General features: G+C 43.9%; 1 protein-coding gene and 1 long non-coding RNA gene across 2 annotated transcripts; one reads left to right on the plus strand and one right to left on the minus strand.

Annotated features, from left to right (window-relative positions):
* Positions 25–3,234, plus strand: PRR15 (proline rich 15). Its single transcript, XM_021385922.1, has 2 exons — positions 25–158; positions 326–3,234. Exon 2 carries the CDS (start codon positions 342–344, stop codon positions 696–698), a length of 357 nt encoding a protein of 118 aa, XP_021241597.1. The 5' UTR covers positions 25–158; positions 326–341; the 3' UTR covers positions 699–3,234.
* Positions 3,396–19,036, minus strand: LOC110393261. Its single transcript, XR_002434911.1, has 3 exons — positions 18,253–19,036; positions 10,371–10,477; positions 3,396–9,812 (listed from the first exon to the last, which is right to left on the minus strand). It is a non-coding gene; the product is annotated as an uncharacterized LOC110393261 (long non-coding RNA).

The raw sequence follows: 20,184 nt of genomic DNA on the forward strand, positions 1-20,184 counted from the left end.
GACGTCAGGGCAGGTGCGCGGCTCCCGCCGCCTCCCGGGCCGCCGCCCCGCCCACACCTGCCGCCTGCCCGCCCACCTCCGGGCCGAGCCGCACTGCCGCAGCTCCCGGCTCACCGGCCATGGACGCATAGCGGCTGGAGAAAGAGAGCGTTCCTCAGGTCAGTGGATGGATGGAGGGAGGGAGACCCCCCCGTTGGGCATCGCTTCGCTCCACTCCGCCCCGCCTCCCCGCTGCCGGTCCCCTGCCCACCTGCGCTCGGCTCAGCGCTCGCTGTCCGTTCGCGCTCAGCTGTCCCGCTCTTACGTCCGCTCCTCTCACCCGCAGGAACCCCCGCGTCGCGATGGCGGACAGCGCCGCGGCCACCGCCGCCGCCCCCGCTTCCGTGAAGGGCAGCAGCTCGGCGGGGCACTGGTGGAAGTCGCTGACCGGCAAGAAAAAGCACAAGGAAGCGGCGCCCGCCCCGCCGCCCCCCGCCGAACCCGCCGCGCCCCCCAGCTCCGGCTCCCGGGAGGAGCTCCCCCCCGCGCTGGGCAGCGGGGAGCCCCCGGGAGCGGGCGGCGGGGCCCGACGGAGCCTCCGCGTCTCGCACTCGGGCCGCTTCAAGGAGCGGCGGAAGGTGCGCACCTCGCTGCTGGCCGACGGCCCCGAGGTCTTCGACGGGGCCGAGCCCGGGCGCGCAGCCCCTGGGGGCGAGTAGCCCCAGGGACTGGCCCCGCTCCCCGCCCCCGCTCAGGGGGCACAGCCTCGGGGGAGCCCCGTACGCGGCGTGGCGCCACCGGCGAGCGGAGGCCTGTGGGACTGTGTGCATGATGAAGAGCGACGCTTCCAATCGAGGGACGACGTGATTGCCTTAATGATGATACCAGTGGACACCCCCTGCCCTGAACTGCGGTGGACGGGCACGAAGGTGCTATCCCGGAGTCTCCGTGCCTTCCCTGGCCCTGTCTGCAAGCCAGCACTTCCCACTCAGCCAGCCTGCAGCCCCAAGTCAAAGGTTCGCCACTGCCTTTTGAAGGAAGGGGGAACGACACGTTTGGATCTGATTTCAGGGCCAGGAATTTTTTTCCAGCAGTGCCTCCGAACTGCTCTTGGTGGTGGGTGTGCAGGCAAACGAGCCCTGCTTGTGTTCAGATGCTTGGGGCGCAGGTGCTTGGGTGCTCTCAGGCATCGCATTTAAATATGCAAAGGCAGGAGCACATTGCTTTCTGCTCTTAGTGCTAAGCAGGTGATTCAAGGGGTTAGTCTCCCATAGCTCTGTTACTGAGAGAGGCCAGTTATTGTCTAGCAACTCCGTTAACTACCCAGAGAATGCACCTTTTTGTTATAATTGGTGGGAACTGGCATAACAAAGCTGTGATGAAGAAATGCGGGAGACAAGACCAGCCCTTGAGAGCATGGGCCGCGTGGTACTCTAAGCACGGTGATTGGCTTTGGAACCACTGGAAGTGTTCTTCAACGTTTACTGTGTACCAGGCTCCCGGGGCGAGGTGCAGAACTCCCGAGACCTCTGGCTGGCACGCTTTGCCTTGGCAGCCCCATCCCAGCAGCTCCAGGAGCTTCAGACAGAGTAAACCGTCCACCAGACTTGCACTGGTGTTGTGCCTTAAAGAGCAAACTCAGCTAAAAATACTTAGCAATTACACATTTCTTGACAGTAGATGATGTAGCTGCAACTGCCTTATTTATTTTTAAATGAATTTGCAATATACTTGATATCATTGAAATGGTTGTAGCCTTTTTTTTTTTTAATGTGATATAAGATATTACATAGTGCAGGGACCGAAAATTATCTCCTAGCAGTCAAGTATGATGCAGTTATGATTTTGTTTGGTTAATTATTTAAGGTCATGTCAAAACAAAAAGTGACCTGCAAGGAAAAAAGAGAGATGAATTCTGAGTGAAAATATGGATTGAACCTGTTGCTCACAATAAACAAAATGATGTAGCAGAGGCAGGGCTAGTGCCCTGTGGTTCGCTGTGCATAATGGTCTATAATGAACTTTGAAAGCTCCTGTGCAATAAACTAAGACAATCTTGCTGCCTTAGTTAACGATCCTTCGCTCAGCTCCTTCTTCAGCCTCCTAAATCCGAGGACAGTGGGACTGTATCATCATAAACGTATTTCCATAACGGCGTCTGTTTTCCGCCCAGTGTGCTTTTTCCTTCCATTTAGTAAAGCTACAAAGCACTGATTGCTTTTGGAATGCCCTTGTGTGCTCCTGCCTACATGCTGACATTGCAGAGCGGGGATGGGGCAGCTCTTGGAAGTCACCACTGCTGCTCCTTGGAGATGCTGCTCCTATGTAGAACTTGTTCACTGAGGGGCACCTAAAGCCATGAATGAGAAGTGACTGGAACAAACCCCATCTTGTATGGAGGGATCTGAGGGAGATGGAAGTTTTAAAGCTGGGAATGGAGACAGTAATAACAAAAATAACTTAAGCAACGCTGTTGTGAAAAGATGGTGTTTCTGCAGTGATCCTCTGTTTGTTCTTTGGAAATTGTTTTGCAGGTTCATTGGCTGAAAGCCCTTACTTGGGCACAGGGTATCTACAAATGATGGTTTTATCTGAGAAGAACTCTGGTATGATGTTCACATGGTTGCTGCTAAGATTTGATACACACACAGGTTAATGTGTGACTAAATATTAGTCATATCTGAAGTCCTGATGACTGGTACTTACAGCCTGGAGCTTTGGTTGGAATATGAAGTCCATAAATACACATAAAATGACTTGATAGCAACCATCCTCCATCTTAATCGTGACCTTGAGCTGTGGGAAGGAGAAGTAACTCTATCTTCCTGCTCAGTCAAATCCTTGCTTCAATGAATTTGATAGCAGCCACTGAAAAACTAGATCCATGAGAAAACTGGCTGCCTGCCGTGTCTCACTTTCCACACCCTCTGTGCAATGGCCACTCAGCAGTGCCTTCAGGTTAGTGCTGACCTGGGTTGGCTCAGCATAAGGAGCCCCACTTGCCTCAGCCAACTTATATGGCAGAAATAATCCTCTTCTTTCTCAGCCTGAGCATCAGATGAAGATTTAAGCAATGTACATGTATGTAAATGAATTAAACTGATACAGGAAAAACACTACATTTTATGGAGCATCTGAATTATTTTTTTAATCCTTGAAGTAAAGAAAGATTGAACTTCCTTTTGTATCGGCATACTTGTTCAGTTAAAACAATAGTGTAATTCTATGCAGTAAATTATTAAAAGGCTGTTGGCATTCTTTGTATAGCTATTTTCCTCATCTGGCATTCTTAGTATATATATTTTCTTCATCTTCTTTATAAAGAAAATGCATCAGAAAGCAGGTTTAGGAAATGGGGCAACTGCAGAAGTAGTTGCTGCTTGTTTTTAAAAGTAAAAGCAGCTTGTTGACGAAATAAACAGAAATAAGCAGATGAGGTTCAACCCCAGCAACATCAGCTGCAGTGCACTTTTCTTGAAATTATTCCGAATACTGCTAAGGATTGCAGGTTATGGGCAAAACTAAACATTTAGTAAATAGTGTGAACTTTTCAAATAAACCTGCAAAGTATATGCCTACTTATTCTTGCTCTTGCCAAAGCTAAAAATAAAGCTCTGGGTGGCTGTCTGGTGAATCATTCCCTGCTATTGTAGGCTGGTCAGTCTGGGACTCAACAAAGATTATAGGGAGCAGGAAGCTTGCTGCAGCACCTGCAGAAAAGGATCCTAAATTGGAAACACTGGGTCAAATGCTGGAATAAATACTTGGAAAGCCTCAGGAGTTTAAACCTCAGCTTTTAGGTCAGGCTGTTGCTTGAACTGAACTGAAAGAACGGAGAAGAGACTATGTGAGCTCTTTACAGATTTATTTATGTAAAGTTATGTAAGTTTTGTCTTCACTGTAGTGCAAACAGTGATAGTTTTATATTTGAGATGTAGTAAAATCTCTTGTCTGTTGACAAGATAATCTCATAGGAGGGCTAAGAGCTGAAGGACAGAGCTCACAGCCTTGGCTTGAGCAGTACATCTGGATGTCTCACTTTAAAGCCCGTGTTTAATTAAGCACGTTCAAATGGCTGCTATCTAATTGGAAGACAAGCTGTTCCAAGTGCAGGTGCAAACTAGAAGCTCATTTTGTAGCCTTTGGGGATCCTACCTAAACAAAGAAACCCACGCCTGGTTTTTTCTAGGATGTCATTTCAAAACTGGGGTAAGAGAGTGTCGATTATAGAATGATATTTGAGACCATACAATTACACCATTTTGAAAAACAAACCTTTCCCCTTCATCACTAATTTATTGTAAATAGGACGGGAGACCTGCTGGCTGTGATTTTTCATTTCCCGATAAAACAGAAGGGATAAACTTGCTCTACTGTATATACAACAGAAGTAGTTTATCTGTTACAGCCTTAAAGACACATCTGAAATTCACAAATAGTTCCAAGAAACAATATTTAGATGTAGTCTTCACATAAAGCATATTGATTAGCAGCTGCAGCTTAAAAGTTTGATTTGCTGCTCATTTCATCTAGATAAAGCAATATAATATCAGATATAATAATAATATCAGATATAATATAATAACATGCTTTGGGGATAGCGAACCACTTTCCAAAAAAGCTCCAAGGCCTGTTTTTAAATGAAAAATTTACTGCAGTGTATAATCCTCATCAGAGCTAAATGTCATGTTTCATATGAGTAAAAATGAGTTAGAATGTTTTTCAGGATATTAGTTAGCAAACTACGGGATGTTTTGGAAGGGACGGAGTTGGCTTGATTCTCAGTGCCAGGAAACTTCTGCTACCTCCTTGCCACACCTCAGGTCTCCTCATGCAAAGCTGCTGTTTGTGGTGGCTCTTTCTGCCCTAAGGTTCTCTGTTACTGAAAATAAGAATCACACCTACGTATGTGAGCTGAAATGAAAAATCAGAGTTACTGTGCTCCCTTGTACTTTAGTAGCTTACATTCTTTTCACCCTGCTGACATCAGTGTGTTTTGCTTTCCAGATCTTTGTTGTGTCCTCAGTCTGCAAATGTTAAGGCAGATAAACTCCACTGAGCTCACAAGTGCTCGGTGACAGAAGAGTGGGCAGCAGTGGCCGAGGGAAAAAGAAAACGTAGGGCTAATCCACTTCTGTATGTACTTCTGGGAACCTTCCCACTCAATTTTATGATCTGGAGCAGAATTGAGCCTTGATCTTGATTCTGGAAATGCCACTGCCTGAGAAAACATAGTGTGCACATCTTTGGTTGAGTTTATCCCGGAATGTGCTTTCAGTGAGAGAGCTTTCCAAAAATCAGTTGGTTTACCTGTCCTGTTGAACAGCCTTGGGCTCAGAACTAGGAACACAGCATAACCTTAGAGAAATCCTTCCATTGTTGCTTCCTAGAAATGCTGTAGCTCAGACCTGTGCAATGTGGAGGAGGAAGAAAAACCTACAGGAGATGTATTTTCTGGCTCCTCTATTTTGGGATTCTTTATTTGGCATAAAAGCACTATAACAATCTCCTTACTTGCCCCTAAAGCAGCTAGAGAAGTAGAATTCATGCAGTCAGCACAAGTACAGCGTACACAAGGACAGCATTTTGCACTGACACTCTCTTTAGGAGGAGACAAACCAACCCCTAGGCACTACACCACACTTTTTAAGACAGTTTAACTCTTCCTTCAAGGCCAGAAAGTTACAGTTTGTTGCTGGCTCAGTTCTCAACCAGTTAGCAGAAAATGCCTCTGGGTGATATACTAGCTATCACAGCTGTTAATTAACATCTGCTGGAATGGAAAACAGCAAGAAAGTGAGGAGTGAAATAGGAATAGCAGACGTTGACTATGGTTGAAATCGTGTCAGCTCTAGAAAGCTGAAGTCAGCTTTTAAGTGATCACTTGCAGCATGCGAAGTGCATTATGGACAGTTGTTCTTCCTTAGTTCACGTGTTTCTATTTTCCTGCTATAGTAATTTACCATACAGTTATCTTTTTAATGACTAATCTTATATACTGTGTATTAACTCCCTAGCTGGTTTTATTGGTTTTCTTTTTTTTTTTTTTTTTTTGTTCTGGAATAGAAATTTGTCTGGACTTGTCCCCTGCAAAACATTTCCACAAAGTCTGAAGACATTCCTGTGACCCTTCTCTATCTAAACCTCAACTCAAGTTAATAACAATACTTTGCAGTTGTAAGCTCACCACTGAAGGCAGATCATGTTCCCAAAAATAAGCATGCATCATTCCTACCTTAAGGATAGAAAATTTGCAATATAGAGCTGAAGTAAAGCTCTTGAATCTATGCATTAACTGAATGAAGCATCTGCTCAGAGAGCAGAAATTATGCGGCCCAGGAAAAGCAAGCTGTGCTGAGTGGTTACAAAAGGTTCAAATGGGCTGTAAAGTTTTACATCCCTGAGAGGAACCTTTCAGAAATGTGGGAGTTTTAACCACACTTAAATAAACTTGCACATCATTGCATGGCTACCTCCAGTACGGCTGCTGTAGCTGTGCATTGTAAACCATGCCTGGAACATTAAATGGATCTGAAGAGACAGGCAGAAGTCCCAAAGTATTGTAGTTGTGCTTGTGACATTGGCATTCCACTTGTACACGTTAGAGAAAAAAAATTTGTTATACCCTAAGCTGTGAATATAAGGCAGTGTAGTTGTGTTGGGGCATATCTCCCCTCACCTAGCTGCAAATTTCCAGCATGGCCAAAGGGTAACATCAACAAAAGCACTGAGGTGTCTAATTCCACTTGCTACAATGGGGGCTCAATACCTCTGTGGATCTGCGCTTCTGTGAAACTTCTTACAGAAAGGAGCGCGGTCACACAAAACTATCAAAATTGTACAAAGACTAAGAATTTTAAATGGTAAATTTCTGGTTTATTTACATGGACAAGACGCAAAAGGACTGTGTAACAACAAAAGCACTTCCTATTATGTCTTTCCAGCTGTTTGTGCTGAAGCAGTATAGCTCCTTTCTCCCCTCCTCCCTGGTATATTCTTGCTTTCCAGCTGCTATTTGATCTTTTCTAGTCTTGACTCAAAATTATTCCTTACAGAATCTCTCAGTGAAGTGGTTTCAGTTCAGACTAGTATAACATTTCGACAGAGCCATTGTTCTTTTGTTCTTTTCCTCTAGATCAGCTTTTACTTCTAAACAGCTTCTTTATAAGCCCCAATGAAATCTTCCTTCTCTCTTTTTGTGTGTACTGAGAACAAGACCAAAGGTTGAGGATAGTTTTAAGTCCGGAGGTGTGCAAGCCCCCGCTCCCTCCCTGCTGCTCGGTGTTGGTTACTGCTTTGGCCTTTCCCTGTTCAGCTTTGCCAGCCAGGATGGGGCACACCCTCACCTAGCACAATACAAACCCATTTAATTAAGAGCTATTCAAGCTCTTTTTTTGAATGTTTGCTTCAACAAATGCCTGTGTCAAGCAGCAGCCATATGACACCTTTCCAAAGCTGCCAATCCAGAGCAGAAAACAGCAAAACGATTTTAACTCACTTGTAGGACTGAACTGTCACCACAAAGATCCGTGGCTTCTTTTCAAGACTGGGGAAAGGTCACCTCCACGGCTTTGCTTGTTCTTTCTGGCATTTACATGCTCTATTGCAGTTTCTAGAAGTGATACCAGGAAGTCTCAGCTGTTTGGGGAGGGTTAAAAATAGCAGTACAAATGGAACTTCTTGAGACTAAGCATGTTTGCACGTGAATGCCCGGTGTGCACAAGCAAATGTGGTGTTTTCAGGATGTACATGACACTCATCCTTTGGTATCTGTGCACAAAATATCACCTGCATGCATGAAGGATTTGCATTTTGGTGTGGGTCTGTGCAAATCAGCATAAGCTCTCGTGCACAGGAAGCATTTTGACAGTGTTGCACTTCTTATCTGGCTTGGGGGTTGTAGTGATGTCTGGAGAGCCCCTGCATGAGCCATGAGGCTCCTCAGTGGCACTGCACATGAAGGCTGCTTGGCAGCCCTCAAGAATTAGAGCTCAGTGAATAAAACTGAAAGAGAAACTTCTACTGGAGGAGTTAACGCCACAGGCACGCTGAAGGAGCACTTCATTAACCCTCTTTTCCCAATTAATGCTACCTGTGCGTTGGCCTGTGCAATCAGCGTTGGTGCCTGTTGCAGTCACAGCTCCCCATCTGCTTTCACCTGCCATGAAGTAGTGTGGAAATGTTATCACTTGGATATGCTGGACAGATTTGAGAAGGAATATGTAATTCACTGAAAGCTTGACTGAAGAAAGAACTTGGATGAGAGCCATTTTAATGTGATAAAGCTCCTGCATTACCTAGTTAAATTTATGGAGCGGGATTCCCCTGTCAAAGGTCTGTATCAGTCCTCAAGCACACCCATGAGGTTGTGGTGACTGAGAGCTGTAGGATCCTCTCTGAAGACACTGTGGAGAGTTGATCTACCCTTCTGCTCCAGCAGGAATCATGGAACATAGAATCATTAAGGCTGGAAAAGACCAGTAAGACCATCGAGTCCAACCATCAGTCCATCCCCACCATACCCACTAACTCATGTCCCTCATTGCCATATATGCACAGTTCTTAAACACCTCCGGGGGTGGTAACTCCACCACCTCTCTGAGCAGCCTGTTCCAAAGCATCACCAATCTTTCTGAGAATAAATTTTTCCCAGTACCCAATGTGAACTTCCCCTGACACAACTTAAGGCCATTACCTCTTGTCTTGAGTATGTGGTACGTCCTCTGAGGACCTTACACACGAGACTTGTTACCCTTGCTAGTGCGTCAGATCCCAGCAGTATTCATATTATTTTCACTCAAATTATTGGTTTAAGAAAGGTATGCTGACACATTTGAGCTGATGGCATTGTATCATCTCTGTCATTTTGATCAGTCATGCTTGTGGTTGCTCTCTCATTAGGCCAGCTAATTGCTTTCATCTTTGGACAGCTGCTCTATTACTCTGTGCTCTTAATCTTTGCTGTGAATCTGTCCAGAAGCTATTACAAATATGCCTAAGGATGAAGGAGCTTGGCTTTATCAGGTAGTTGGAGAAACCTGCCCGACTAACTGACCAGGAAGATTTGCACCCTCAGGTAACTCTGCTGCAGGAGGGTCCCCTCAGGCATGAGATAGCCACCTTCCTTGTTAAGTGGTTCTTATCTCAGGCTTGGTATCTTTGTGCTGTTGGTGGGGCTTAAAAACAGCTAGGCAAATTCAGGTGAGAAAAATCCATCAGGAGCTGTTAACACAGTGATTTGGTTATAATTCCCAGATGGGAATTGCTCTGCCGGGAAGCCCTGATCTCTTGTCAGAAAAGCATAGCAGAGGAAATATCTGTCTGTCCTGTCCAGAAGAATAAAGGGAATATTTGCTATCAGTTACTGTCAGGGAGTACAGGCTTAGATGGATGTTTGTGCTGACCCAGTAAGTTCAGGACTTCCACTTGAGCCCAGCACTTGACCTGTGAGGAGCCCACTGCCGAGGATGGAGTCCAAAACCAAAAGCTCCTCAGTGAATCTGTGCTTTGCTCGCAGGCCAGAAGTTCTGTTTCATCCACAACAGAGCAAGGGCCCTTTACACAATAGTACAATGTCACCTATTTGTCTGCATTTGTCAGAGCTGATTTCTCTGTGGTTCAGACCAGGAGGCACCTTTTGCAACTGCTGCAATGAGCTGAATTTTTGCTGTCCTCTATCAAACTGTGGCTGTACTTTTGCACATCATGTTCTCATTTCTATAGAGAAAATCCTCACCAAATGCTTTGGAATTCCTCTGCACAGAAACTGAAGGAGCAGAAGAACGGTTTTCTATTCCTGGAAGGGAACAAGTGCTTGGCAGGACTGCCTCTCCCTGCAGGGAAACATAAAGAAAATATCTTTAAAATGCCTTGCCTCGCTCAACATCTGGAAACACAAAACAGCACAAAATAAACAGCTGTGCAGGCATGCAGGGTGACATGACAAACTGGTTTTATAGCAGTTAAACTGTCCAATGTTCAAACAATAAAATATTCACAATTACAGAGCAATAGAAAATGGCCTTCCTGTTGATGGGAGGGGCTTGATGTGCACAGCTTTTCACCCACATCCTTTGGAAGGAATTCACACCCTCAGCCTCCTTCTTAAGGGATATTCCTCCTCAGCTCCTTCTTTTGCAGTAATTAACAGCTTTTACTCTGCTTCTAGTGACTCCAGATTTTAAACTTATTAACCAGGAGGAGTATTTTTGTATATTGCTTAGGGTGTAACCTCGAGGTCATCTAATGTGTCGTGGTAAAAGTTTAATCTCTGAGAAGAGTGAAAATTTTACCTTTATCACTCCAACTATTGAAGGCTGAGCATTACATAGTACTCTTTTTTGTACACATAAATTGTTTAACATTGGTGATTTCATGAACTGGAACAGTACCTTGTAATTTATATTCTTCATCAGCAGCGTCAGTCTCATAAAGTCTCATGACTCCACATGTATCCCAGGCTCAACCCACTGCTTGCAGTTTTCTCTCGCCCTGTCACCTGTTAGAAAACAGTTTGCAAACTGTGTTTGTTGGGTACTGACAATCACTGTTGTTATTGATTCCAACTCTGCCAAGAGTGATGTTGTTCAGATTTAAGCTCTCTGTAACACCTGAAGCTTCTAATCTTCGATGCATTAGTCACAACATTCCCTTCTCCCTTTGAAGTCTGAAAAGGCATGCTGAAATCACATATGGTACTTTGAAGGTAAATACAACCATGGGATCCCAAGCTTTTTTAATCAGACTTTTAATCGTGTTAGATATAAATATCCTAATGTTCCAATCATGAGGAACAGGGGCATGTAACTGTTAATTTTTGTGTTTGTAGGCCCTCCTCTGGACACTGACGAAATCCACAGCTTGCACAAGTTTTCTACAACTCTCTCCTACATATTACCCACAGGTGGTAATACATTGTAGGAATAGCTTAATTTAGCTTAGTGCTGTGTGTAACTAAGTCATGACTAAACCAGCCTATGATGTTATTAGGTTCCAAAGAGAGATTAATCTGATGTTCTGGAAAAGTATGTCTGAGTGCTCAAAGCACTGAAATGAACATTTCACCATGCCAGAAGTGAAAGCTTTAAGAAATAGCACACTGTCCTCTCAACAGTTCAATCTATCAGCCTTGTTTTGTCTTGGGCCTGGTGCAATCTCAGTGGCACCAAAGCAGTGTTTAATCTCTGCTCAGTCACCTTCCCTGTTATCTTCATTCCCCTCATTTGGTTGCTGCTGCCCTCTGTTCAGCTTTATGAGGCTTGCTGGTCTAGGGTAAAAGGTCCTTCGCTCTCACTCTCTCTAAACTCTTGATTTTCTTCACAATGCTTTTTACTTTCTCATCTTCACACATGAGGGGAGCTGACTCCTTTGTATGCTAAGTGGCTTTGCTTTTTCTGGCTGAGGAAGCCTAATGGATGTACCCACCCTCTGCTAGCTCCACAGCCAGGCTGACACACTGGGCACAACCACTCGGCTGCTGGAAATGGCGCCTGGAGATGGGAGCCAGAGGCCTTCAGGGGAGATTCTTTCTCACCACAGCCAGAGCTCATTCTTCACACACTTGCCACAAGTGCTGCGAATGCTTTTGGGTTTCAACTACAAATTGTGCTAGGCAAAGGTTCATGGAGCAGGAATGATGGCAGCAGAGGAGCAGGACATACTGTGCTCTGGGTTGTTTACAGAGGCAGCAGGGTAACCTTCCCCAAAGGAACAAGACATGACAGAATGTCTTCAGAAGTGACATCCATTATAAAGCAGTTGGGGTGTAAATATTTATGCACGCTGTGTGCTCTCGGGCAGGCAGGCAGCTTGGCTTGGTACAGGCCGAGAAATAACCCAGCAAGGAGCCGCAGGCAGAGCTAATGCTCGGCCCATGTTTTATGGTTATGTGTTGTACCAGAATGACTCAAAGCCTGTTAACAGATCCTTTATTGGGATTTTAAGTGGTGATGCACTACAGTTGGTCCTGGTCCTTGGCTGGTAGACAAAAGGACATTTAATTCCCCAATTGAGAAAAGCTGCCAAGGACAGAACAGCTTCCTGACTGTAATGTTGGCATCTGATATTCAGCAAGTATACCACCAGTAGTTCCTGCTGACCTCAACCACAGGTGAACGATGAGGTGTTTCTGCTTTTTGTATACAGAAAAATCTAGATTTCCTGCTACTTCTGGAAAACAGGTGGTTATCAGTATGCATATGGAATGCTTTATTGTGATTTTCAGACTACATCCCCTGGACTGTAGGACTAGGTGGCCAAACCAATGATTTAAGTTGGTGTGCAGCAACCGCTATATATTTCATTCATTTTTGATTGTGCACTTGCTTTACCCTTACATGTCCCTCCCAGGCTCCTGTCACTGGCCGCCATCAGAGACCAGCTACTGGCCTGGATGGACCTTTGCTCCAACCCAGTGTGACTGTGCTAACTCCCTGCTGGGCACCATAAATCTGACTGCTTGACAGGCAGATACACAGAAATGAAGTTTATGCTTCAGATAGTGCTGGAAGATATGTTCTATCTTATGGGAGTCCCATAAAAAGTATACAAGCAATCTATCATTCTATTGCAAATATATTGCGGGGGAACTACTATAAAATGTTATGATGTACTCGTTATCTACGCTCTATCAGACTGTCAGTAGTAACTCAGTTCTCATATATTGCCACAGATTATATTGTTTTCATAACATGGGTTATAACAGAGTCTTGGCGCCAGAATTCGTGATAGCTTAAGAGGTTATATCTCTATGAAAGTCAGATAGTTGCTTTGAGATCAAGGTCTTGCTACCAATCAGTCTGGTTTAACAATAAATTAATATACATCATCTTATAAACTTAGATATGCAAAACTTAACCATGGGTCTGGGATGCATTAGAGTTCACAGTCTCAGATAAATCTCTGAAAATAAAACATGACTTCAAAGAACTGAGAGTTTACAAAGTAAATCTGAATAAATTAATATTCTAAGCCTATGTATTCAAGAGGGCTGAGAGAAAGTGTTTTTTTTCTATGATTATAGAGAAGTCCAAACTAAGTGGTGGTTTATTTCTAATAAAGATCAACCACATTTTCCCATCATGGAAGTACCATTCATTATCTGAGGAACTCAAAGTGCTTTATAAACATGAATTTGCTGAGGGCTACAGAGTGGGCAAACATTGTACTACTGCTTTTTTATAATGAGACTTCACTGCCAAAATTTTAAATGCTGTAAGAAATTTTCTCTGTTAAAAGGCAAAGAAAAAGTGAAATTTGTGAACACAGCTTTCTCTAATATCCATGCCTCTGCTGTGGTGTATTTTCACATTATTTTGATACACTTTCCTTTCAATTAAGAAAATAACAAGTATTTGGATAAGTGGGTTATCTTACCTCCAGGTATAAAACTTTAGTTTGTAGGAAAATAGGTGGTTTCATAGCCACGGTTGAGTTCAACTAAACTTTCCTCTTCATAATCCTATTCCTGTTTCCAAACTCCACTTCTGCAATTAATTCCCCATCAGCTTGTGAGTCATGGCAGTGCTGCCTTCTGAAATCATAAGAGCTCGTATAGAAATCTCCCCTTTAATTGGAATATTTCTCACCAATTAAGTTCATGCACCCACCATCACAAAGCCATTATTCACTGACCAACTTTTTGAAAGGGTAAAGTAAGTGTAGTGTTTTTGGGAAGCTGGAAGCTGGCAGTCACAGTGGAACAAAGCTGGCAGCTGCTGCTGCTGCCACTTTGCTGTGCGCTACTGAAAATGCAATGCATGTTTTGGTTCACCTGGAGTATCAGAAACTTGAGGTTTAGCAAACAGGCTTTGGGGTTCAGGGCAATGAACCATTCCAAAAGTAAAATAAAATAAAATAAAATAAAATAAAATAAAATAAAATAAAATAAAATAAAATAAAATAGGAGAGGAGAAGGAGAAGGAGAAGGAAAAAGAGGGAAGGAAGGAAACCACCACCACCACCTGACAAAACTTTCTGTAGTGGCAGGCTGTGCTCCAGCAAAATGGCTGTGAATGTAAACACAAAGTATAAAAGCAGGGCAAGGAAGGAGGAGGGAGAGATGGATGAGAGCACAAGGATAAAGCTGGTTCCATTTAGCCATACAGCTGCACCTGTGGTCTGCTGGGTTGTGCAAAGTGGGCAGGGAGCATGGCTTCATAGTAATTGGATGGGGTACTTCCAAGAGAAATTATGAAAACAGCCCTGACTTAATATTGACATGCACAGAGCTGGCAGGGCAGACTGAAATATTAAATTCTGCCTCTTTTGGCAGTCCTGGCATTCAGCTGAGCTTCTCATTGAAAATTCTGTTCCTTTAAATGGCTTTTCAATGTGAATACCCAAATCGTGAATCACTGGGTGGTAAAATGAAATAAACAGAATTGCAGTCCATTCCAGAATGAGTGTAAGTACTGTCTCCCTCCCTCTCTGAGTCATTCCAGTCCCTGCAACGCCATGATGCCTGTGTGTTGGTATGGGCCACGGAGGATCAAAGTGCACCTTTTTTTGCACACACAGTCCTAGCTCCCAAGTGTTCATGTGGAACTTCTGTTAATCTAAACACATGTGGGAAACATATTCTGCCAATTATTGCTATTTACGCTAACTGACTAAGATTAGCATTCTCTAGCCCCTGTTGGAACTTGGGCTTTTCCTCCCTTTTGCTGCACCTCTCCAGAAGGAGATTGTTGCATTATCTAATGAAAGTCTCTAAATACCACAATTCTTCTGTGGTTTATTTTCCACAAAGTAACGAGATCTGTTTCAATAGCTTATATTTTAAATTAAGAACATTTAAATGAAGGAAAACAACAAAACAGCTCTCTTGGAGAGTGGCAGAACAAAATGTGAATTCATCTCACCTTAAAAACCTTCTCTTCCCATTGTGTGACTGCTTTATGCACACCATAAAATGAAATGTAGAATTATTCGTGTGAGTAGCCAGAATGTCCAGAAATAAAACCCAGAGAGTTACAAACACCATTTAGGATTAAAAAACTTCTATAAAAAACAAGTGGCCACTTTTAGCTTAAGACTTTACACTTCCTTCGGAGGCCAAGGGATACTCTGAACTTTACAAAATTCTTCCATGACTGTCCAGAGAAGCTGTGGGTGGAGGCGCTCAAGGCCAGGTTGGATGGGCCTTGCGCAGCCTGACCTGACAGGTGGCAGCCCTGCCCATGGCAGGGAGTTGGAATTGGATGATCGTTAAGATCCCTTCCAGCATAAGCCATTATATTATTCTACGATTCTATGACTTTTTGAAAAAATGTTCTAAGTTTTAGACATGCAATTTCTGCTGCTTCTCAGTGGGAAAGGGAGCATGAAATTCCCTCTCTTACCACTCCTGAATTTTCCTTTCTAAACCCCTAAACCCCCCAGCTGACCCGAGACTAAGCAGTCTGTTGATCTTACAGAAGAAGTAATGCAGGTGGAAGAACATTCACTGCTTCGATGGAAGTTCACCACTCAGAACCATGGAAATACTGCTGTTAGGAAAAACTTCACTTCAGTATGGAACTGCCCAGGAAAGTACTGCAAGGGCTGCATACTAATGATAGGCTGCAGCAGAACAACTAGGGACAGTGAGAACTGCTGCAGTCTGAATAAACTGCATCACAGAAGTAATTCAATGAAAATGAAGAATGACAGTAATTTACCAGAGAGTCTATATCCTTAATGAGCGTAAGATCCCTATCATTTTACTGACAATGTATTTGATGTACTGTTCTCCAGTCTATTACAGAAATAGCAAGAAATCTCTCTGAAAGCAAAACAACTTTTTTTTTTTAATTAAAAAAATAATCATTATATCTTATGTGTCCAGTCCTTCTTTCTGAAGCTCAGTTCTGACCTCTCTCAGGAATATCATGTTGATACTTGGAGTCTCTTACACAGTACATAGAATCATTGAATGTTTTGGGTTGTGTTGGAAGGGATCTTTAAGATCGTGTAGTTTCAACGCCCCTGCCATAGGCAGGGAAACCCCCCTCTAGACCAGGTTGCTCAAAGGCCCATCCACCCTGGCTTTGAATACCTCCAGGGTGGGAGCATCCACAACCTCTCTGGGCAACCTGTTCCAGAGTCTCACTACCCTCACAGTAAAGAATTTCTTCCTTACATCTAGTCTAAATTGATCCTCTTCCAGTTTAAAGCCATTTCCCCTCATCCTGTCAGTACATACCCTTATAAAACATCCCTCCCATCTTTCCCATAGGTCCCCTTCAGGTACTGGAAGGCCGCCATTAGGTGCCCCTGGAGCCTTCTCTTCTCCAGGCTGAAGAGCCCCAGTTCTTTCAGCCTGTCCTCATAGGGGAGGTGCTCCTGCCCTCTGATCATATTTGTGGCCCTCCTCTGGACCATCTCAGTTTTTACTTAACAACAATGCCATTGTAACATTGCAGGAAAGGTGCTGAATCAACAGTAGAACAGTGCCTGGGAGGAAATGCTTCAAATCTGTTCTGTGCTGGTGAGAATGCAGTTGGAGCAGGCATGCAGGGCTGAATTCTTCAGGCACTGAGAAGGAGGGAGCATAAGCAGAGTCTGGGGAGATGCTTCGTATGCATGAGAAGTTTTAGAGTGAGAACTGGCACTTGCTGGCCACCCATTTGGTTCTGGGGGAAGTTTGTCTGCTCCCCTGATGTGGCTGGGCCACTGACAGCACCATGATGAGAGGCTCTCACTGCAGATTTGTAAATAGGCCTCATAGACTCCTCACTTTTTATCTGCAAAAGGAAAACAGATTGAAAATTGTCTGGACAAATCTGTGCGCTGTCCAGTACCAAAAGAAGACTTCGAAATACAAGGGAGAGGAGTTGTCTGCAGCATTAGCAATAGCACAAGAGCAAGCCAAAGCTGTCAAGTGAGAGGGAGATGGCAGAGGAACACATCCCTGTGCAGAAGGGTACATCCCTCCCAGAAGGGCGGAGAGGTCTGGTGCAGATGCGGTGTCACCGAGTGCGTAAGAAGAGCCCTCTTCCAGCTGCCCTTGATATTCCCAGTCTTCCTGCTAGGCAGAAGGGCTTGAGTCCTATCTTTGTGCTCTCTGAGCTGTACCTCTGCCTCAAGGGAAGACCCTGGTCTTTGATTAAGGATCGAAAGTATGCAAAAGAATATTTTTTATAGCTACCACTTGATAGGTTCAGAATATCATTATCAGTAGGAAAGAAGTGTACTTGTGATGGCAGTCTCACAGGAATTGGCTCTTATTTTCATGTAATTTAGCATTTTTATCAGTGACATGTAAGAAATAATACTTCCCAGTCTTAATGACTACTGAATGGCTGAGCTGACTGAAAGACCAGAGGTGGTGGGTACAAAATGATGAGAACAGGTCATGGACAGAGACCAGACTGGGCCTTCTAGTCATGCCAAACAAGTGTACAGACAAATTGGGTTCTTAGAGAGATCATAGGGCAACCAGAGCATGAAGGGCAAGCCGTCTTTGTGAGTTTGCAGCGACCAAAGTATTTAATATAAACCTTGATTTGTGTGTGAGAACAAGTGGGGAAGGCATATTGCTTCCATCTTTCCACTGGCGTAGCCACTTCTAATAACATCTAAGTATAACGTCTGGTTCATTTATCTGAGAATGATTAGAGAGAAGAGTGATCTTACAAGATCATACAAGAATGATTAAAGGACTGGAAAATATTCCTCATAATGTAAGACAAGGGGAGTTGAATCAATTTATCTTAACAAAAGAGCCACAGCATGACAAAACTTTGATCTCAGGTTCCTTGATCTAAGAAAGATGTAACAAGATCTGGGACAGCAGCAAACTCAGATTATAAATAAGATGTAATTTTTTTATAAAACCATTGAAATTTTAAACTAGTAATAGAATCACTTAAAGAAAAGAGGCTCGAGGTTCAAGCAAGAATTTGTTAATGAAAACCTCCTAATTCCTAATGGAGTCAGATTCAATAACGGAAATATTCCCTCAGACCAGGTAATCTATGGATTACCAAGATTTCTAAGGACTACCCCAATGTTATTTCATTATACATTACAAGCATGTCCATCAACTCTAAGCAAGATCCACAGTTCTTTGTAGTCGATACTACACAGCCATGTCTCAAGAAAAGCGCCTCTGCCTCAAAGACTTTCTAAACAAAATTATCTCTTGCCCTATTTTACAGATTAAGCAATCAGACCGAGGTCAGATGAGAAGCTTGTGGCAGAAAATGGATTTGAATATGCAAAGTCCTTAGCACAATCTTAAACAAAATCTCATCCACATCTCACTGAGATGTGCTGATGTTAGGTGCTTACAGAGCGAGGGTGTGTCTTGAGATCTCTGCCGTGTCCCCATGCTGGTGGCTCACTCCTTGTGCTGCAGGATGGTGATGGAGGAGTGCAGAGAGATGAGGAATACTGGCATGGGCATGCAGCTCACAGGGGAGGCAAATCTGCAGCTTCTGATGGGAAGATGCTGATGAGATTTCTAGATCAGTGTTCCCTCTTTTTATTAGAGCCTGCAGATGACATTAAAATCAGATTCACGTTGTGTGAATTAGCTGTTAACCTGCCAGTGCCAGCAGAAATATGAGCCCCTTCCTTACGAGGACTGAATTCTGCTGAGGAAGCACAATGCCTGCATACAGCACATCCCATGCATTCACCAGCACAGCCTCTGCAAGCATCTTTAGCCACTCTGAGCCTACAGCAGCTCCAGATCTGCCCTGTACATGCAGGCTGTCCGCAAATAGCGGCCCTAAACAAGACAGAGATGGAATGGCAGGAAGGATTTTTCGCAGGAAACGGAGCAATCTTTGATGATGATTCTTCTCTGCTATGTTTTTGTTTTCTTTCTTCAGCCTTCCTTCTCAAACTGCACATCTAATGAAGCACAGTATTATGAGAGGTTTGTTTCTGGATGGGGGAAGAAGCAAAAAAACCAGGACTACAGCTGGTAGTGGAGCATATATATGTCCTTTGGGTATGATAAGCCTGCAGCAGAGAACCAGTGGCTGTTCCTTCAGAGAGAGATCCGTCTGCTCATGGGGACACAGGCTGGGGAAGGGCAGCCTCCTCGTACACACCTCTGAACATGCACGTGGGCACACACATATTCACACACAGGCTATGCCTTTCCCTGCGTCCTGAAGATTCAGCTGATTCTTTCAAGAGTTTATGTAACACCATCATTGCTGGTTAACGCATTGGAAAAGCTGAGCAGCAATTACATAGCAATTAGTAAGCTGAATGCTTTATTGTGGTCATAATTCCTTTCCATTTTACGAAGCAAAGGCAAGAATGTCTTGGCTGCAGGTCAAGAGATTGCTCAGAAGGGCGACCGTGCGTTTCCACAGCATCCAGAGGGTTAAGTTTCCTGCTGAAATCCTAACACCAACAAGGAAGAAGAAAGTCTGAGATGTGGCAGGAGTGACTATTTTAATAACACGTTGCATAAGGAGAAATGTTTGGGGAACATTAGAAGAGCTGCACTCCTAAAGTCCTGCAGCTGTGCTAGGTGCTTTTCAATGCCTTCCATGTTACTGCTTTCTTATTGTTTTACACTTTGAACGCTGTTGTTGCATGGAACCCAAAAACAAGGCTTATCTCATTAGGATAAGCAACAGAAGGAAGATTGTAGAGATCCAAAGACCCTGGTCCGTTTGGTCCTGTTAACCTCTTCAGCGTGTCCTGTGACTGCAGGAAGGCTTATCACAAGCTGTTCAGCTGTAACTAAGCTGATTTAATGAAAATAAAAGGGCTAAGGGTAGCTGGGTGTGGTGCCAACCTTTGCTCATGTGCTTTTGTTTGTACTTGTCAGAGTCCAGGCTCCATGTATTTATCATATTTGCTGGGAACCATATCTCTGTATTTAATTGTCCCCAGGAGGACATGAGCACGTCTTGTGGACCCTGATTGGATTAGGAAAAACTAGTGGTCATCTCATACAAAAACTAAATTTTTGCGGGCAGGACATCATCCAGGTCAAATGTAGACTCCGCACTGAAGGGATTTTTAAAGCACCTTTAAAAGCTGTAACAGAGCTGTAGCTATAAAGGAGTTCTTCAACCCACTTTTAATATGAATCAGAATTATCCTTAAGCTGCAAGAACCTTTTCAAACAGATGCAGTACAATAACGTGTGCTTCCATCACTTTTGTAAGACTTCTCATGCAGGGCAGACTTTTAGCCTAGGGTTGCAGCACTAGCGGCTAGTTTTATATCTAACCTGTACCTAATTCTTATTTG

This window comes from Numida meleagris, chromosome 2 (assembly GCF_002078875.1).
Source record: "Numida meleagris isolate 19003 breed g44 Domestic line chromosome 2, NumMel1.0, whole genome shotgun sequence".
Classification (NCBI taxonomy): Eukaryota; Metazoa; Chordata; class Aves; order Galliformes; family Numididae; genus Numida; species Numida meleagris.